Here is a 5,000-nt window from a genome sequence, read left to right as displayed (position 1 = left end):
CCAATTCGTCTACAGCTGCTTCCATTACGGGAACAAAGTATATCTTTAAATCTTTTGTAATTTTATAAATTCACAAGGCTTATGTAATCATTTCCAAATTACTGGAATCTGACATTAAAATTACAGATAGCCAAGATAACGCGGAATGAAATGAAATGCATTTTGCAAAACTATTGGGTATGCATTATAGATATACTAATTAGGACGATAAATTTAGTTAAAATCAAGTAAATAAAAAGTCTTTGTGAACTCTATTGATCCCTTAAAACCACCCTTGCCTGTTATGCGTCGTCAAGGGCCTCCACCTATGCCAAGCAAATCTTCAATGCATGTGTTGCAAGACAGAGCTTTCCGATCTATAATGAAATTTATGATCAGTCCAAGCACTATGATGCCAAATAGACAATGAGAAGTTTATTGGCCTTTGCCGGAAGCGCGGAGGCCTGGAGTCGCTTGTGCGAATTTGGTGGCACAGGTTATTCATTCTAAATGGGGAAAACATGTTTGGCCACTTTCAAAAATCTTTCTTGATATGGAAACTATAGCTGCCAATATATATTTTACCTAATATATGTACTTATTTTTAGGAGAAAGAGCGTTTTCGACACTTCAAACGTCCATAAATCAGCAAAGTATAGGTAAATAATTCAAAATATGGAATACTTATAAGATTATTAGTTACTTTATGATTATTTGCGATTAAAAAGAATACATACGTAGATTTTTTGGGTTTTGATGCAAATCATAATAGATTCAGTTAAGTTCTATTGAGAGATACTTACGAAAGCGGCGACGAGAGAGGGGTATGGCTGGCTCTCGCAGTCGGGCGATGTTCCAATATATTGTCTACCGCGAACGCCTGGCGAGCTGAGAGTGGTGTTTTGTGGAACGGAAATTGGACCCTTTAGTGGTCGGCAACGTCAGGCGAAGGGAAAGCAGGGTCTCATGGTACTGACCACGGGATCGCCTGGCGAAGAGTCGTGGATTGCCTGATTTGATTTTTATAGTACGGCCCTCACTACCTTGGAAAGAAGAAGGAAAATAGGGGACATGATTATGCTGTTCAATTGTAGTACAGGACGGGTGAAGATAGATAAAGAGACTTTTTAACCTTGAACATAAGAAGGACAAGAGGACTCAACAAAAAGTTGAAAGTAAAAATAATTAATAAAGATATATATGAAAAAAATAGTTTCCCAAACAGAACTATTGAAGCATGGAACAGTCTCCCAAAAAGCGTAGTGTGTGCCAGAAATGTGCATCAATTTAAACAGTTTAACGACAATTTAAATATAGCCGACGGGACCTCCTGAGCTTAGCGCTTCTCCCGTATTGAAGCAACTAGGTAAGAACAACCAGGTAAGAACACTCATACATTTATAAATCACAAATCATCATAAGACGAACAATGTATTTCTCACCGTCTCTTTAAATCGAGAGCATACTTACTATTCAATGAAACAAAGAATATTTCAAGAGGAAAAGTCTGAAAAATTCTAACACCATTCTTCTGTTGATATTGTAGTCAGTTACCATTACTTTCAACTTCATAAGATTGTTGTATATATGGAAATGGGTAGGCCTATATTTTAATTCAGTGATGTTCACTCGTTTTGATAGCGCATCAGAATGTTTAAGGATTGCCAATATATATATATATATATATATATATATATATATATATATATATATATATATATATATATATATATATATATATATATATATATATATATATATATATATATATATATATATATATATGTGTGTGTGTGTGTGTGTGTGTGTGTGTGTGTGTGTGTGTGTGTGTGTGTGTGTGTGTGTGTGTGTGTGTATGTGCAACCGGAGCAACGAATTGAAGGACAAGAGAACACACGAGTATGCCGAAGGCCTTTTCGCTATTGCTTCGGCATACTCGTGTGTTTTCTTGTCCTTCAATTCGTTGTTCCGGTTGCAATCTGTTCATCATGAATTCCACATATATGTATATATATACACATATGTATATATATATATATATATATATATATATATATATATATATATATATATACATACATACATACATACATACATACATACATACATATATATATATATATACATACATACATACATACATACATACATACATATATATATATATAATATATATATATATATATATATATATATATATATATATATATATATATATATATATATATATATATAACCATGCCTTCAGGTATACACAGAAGGACGTATTAGCTGAGCATGACGCTATGAAAGGATTTAGATAAACCTATTGCCATTAAGAGCAACACAATGCGAGGGATATAACATACTCCCTGGAGCTGTTATCTTCGTTGACAAGTTCCTGCAATTCTAATCAAGTATTCTTTAACCAAGATTTATTATATGAATGTAATTTTAAAGTTCAAATTATTTTCATGACTTTTCATTTCATTCGCGGCTGGGCGGCTATCTGCTTGTACAACTATTAACTTGTTTTTCAGTACATTTCTTTTGGTTAGAATATCTTTGGCATATGTTTAGAAGTGTTTCTGCGTAAAATATATGCATATATTATATATACATATATATATATGTATTAATTTATGAACATATATGTCTATAATTATATGTTCATGTGTGTCTTACACGTCATGAAGCTGGACTTAGTATGCTTCTGTATTTTTAAACAACTTTCGATAGCGAATTTCTGGACATGAAAAATTATAAGTGATTTGTGCAGATAGTTAGCTAGCTAAATATATGATCTCCCGCCCTCTCTTTGCAGTCCATCTTCTCTCCGTCTAAAGTTTTTCTCTGCCTCCTCCCCGTTTCTCGGTATATCTTATGTTATCTCTTTTTTCATCTTATCCTTCCCCAACCCTACCCTGTCATCCATCCTATATTTGGCTGATTCTGTTACTAGGTTTATTTTGACGAAGCAGAAATAATAGACATTGATATCTCGGTATTCGGGGCCCAAGCATCACCGTTCCGGCCCCCTGTCCTTGTGTTAAGGCCCCTACCTCTATCCCCGAGGGCCTTTTAAAATAAGCAATCCACCCGGAGAAATAGTACTAAATTTCTCCTAATGTTTGTCTTCGTTGGTGCATTTAGTTATCTCGGCCGACAGATAAGAGATGATAGCCGAGAAAGAATGAAAACCCAGTAAGTCTGCGTCACGCGATATTTTAGACACTTTCAAGCTTAGACGCCGCCAAGATGCACTTGGAGAATTGTCTGCTGTTTTACACATCGGCTGCCTTGCTTTTCTGCAGCTACCAGCAGGCTGCAGCACAAACGCCTGGGTGCACTGTGGATAACGGTGTCCAAAGTGGAATCACTTGCTCAGGTGATCTGGAAGTCTCCCAAATTGAGGATTTCTTTAAAGAACTGGTTCAACTTGGTACGGTTTCGTTCCAACAACTGCGGATCTCCGACAACGCCCTCATTCAGCGTCTGCCGGTCGGCTTCCTTGGCGAACTCCAATTCACTCAGATTTGGATACTTTCTTGTCCAAACCTCGTGCAAGTGGACGATTTTCTCGGGGCTTCGAGGGACACTGTCTCCAAAGTGATGTTGTACTGGAACAGCTTGTCGGAAGTTCCTCAACTGACCTCCACCACACTTTACGAGCTCCACGTCTACCAGACGGAAAAACGCGTTGTGGTTCGGAGATCAGCGTTCGAGCGTTCGAGAGCCATCAGGGTAATGGTTCAAGTGTGAGTGACAGCAACAAAACGTCTCGATACTTATTTTTCGGGTCTACGTTCACGGGCATCCAATTTCCAATCTTATTTTATTTTTCAGAAACTCGAGTTCAGGAAGGCTACAGTTGAACCTTTCGCCTTCCTCGACTTGAAGGAGTTGTTTTCACTCTACATCCGGGATATCTCGCCGACGCCTCTGGTCGCGGGCTCCTTCCACTTCGCGTCTCCGGCGCTCGGCTACGTTGAGCTGACGTCATACGAGCCTTGGGAAGGCCGCGCCGAACCAGGGACATTCGGAGGTAAGTTTCCCTCTGTTTTCACCCGACGGAAATTGTCGTTTTGCATGTTCAGCCAGGAAGAGTTTGATTTACAGTTGTTTTCGCCAACTTGAGGAAATTATTGTAATCTAGTGTAACCCTTTAACATATACTGCGTGTATGTATATATGTACACACACACACACACACACACACACACACACACACACACACACACACACACACACATATATATATATATATATATATATATATATATATATATATATATATATATATATTCATACACATACAATGATCCATGCCCCGAAACGTAATCCTGTCGGTCTCTTGTCAGGAATCACGAACACCACGTGGTTCAGAATGGGAGCTGCAGCCCTCGTCCCGCCAGCCGTCTTCTTCCCTGTCTTTAGCCGTTCTTCTATGTCCGAGATTTTCAGTAAGTGTTTTTTTCTTCATATTATTAGAAAAAGAGGAAAAAACTAGGAGAGAAAGTCTAGAAATGGAGAGAGGAAGAGGTGAGAGGTATTAATAAGGATATTGATAACGGTGATAACGATAGTGGTAATGATAATAGCAATAATGATAGTAGTGATGATAGTAGCAGAATAATTCTGTTAACAGATGAAATAACATCAACAGTAACCAGAGGGAACCATGAAAATTCTACAGAAAAAATCAAGAGCTATTTGTGCAAGCAAGAATCACTTATAATTTTCTGACATATAATTCCCATTGTTGCCTGTCCATCAGATTGTAAATAATAAAGAGTAACAACTTATAGACGTTGTTCTTCGTCACAGGTTTATTATCTCTCTCACTTATCCAACAATTAACTTTTACATCTTGCTGGCATATATTTGCCTATGACTGTATACAGGTTCAGGAAGGAAGAGACCCAGTTATTCAAATGTTTGATCTTGACTATTGTTGATTGCCATAGCATACGACAGTCTTATTGGAGTTATTTCCAAAGAGAAGTGGATGCGGGGACCACTGTGGGTTCACTTCTTTTCTC

General features: G+C 37.5%; 1 protein-coding gene across 1 annotated transcript in view; it reads left to right on the top strand.

Moving 5' to 3' along the window:
- Nucleotides 1–3,178: 3,178 nt before the first annotated feature.
- The window catches only part of LOC113829495 (oplophorus-luciferin 2-monooxygenase non-catalytic subunit), a 2,917-nt gene continuing 1,095 nt past the window's right edge, over nucleotides 3,179–5,000 (top strand). Inside the window, exons 1-3 of the mRNA XM_027382675.2 lie at nucleotides 3,179–3,702; nucleotides 3,805–4,003; nucleotides 4,320–4,421. Of these exons, the coding sequence (XP_027238476.2) occupies nucleotides 3,217–3,702; nucleotides 3,805–4,003; nucleotides 4,320–4,421 (787 nt within the window). The 5' untranslated portion in view covers nucleotides 3,179–3,216. The remainder of the gene's footprint in view (nucleotides 3,703–3,804; nucleotides 4,004–4,319; nucleotides 4,422–5,000) is intronic.

The sequence above is a fragment of the Penaeus vannamei genome, chromosome 19 (genome assembly GCF_042767895.1).
Source record: "Penaeus vannamei isolate JL-2024 chromosome 19, ASM4276789v1, whole genome shotgun sequence".
NCBI lineage: Eukaryota > Metazoa > Arthropoda > Malacostraca > Decapoda > Penaeidae > Penaeus > Penaeus vannamei.
The sequence above is the reverse complement of the archived record's forward strand: the minus strand, read 5'-3'. Positions and strand labels throughout refer to the sequence as shown.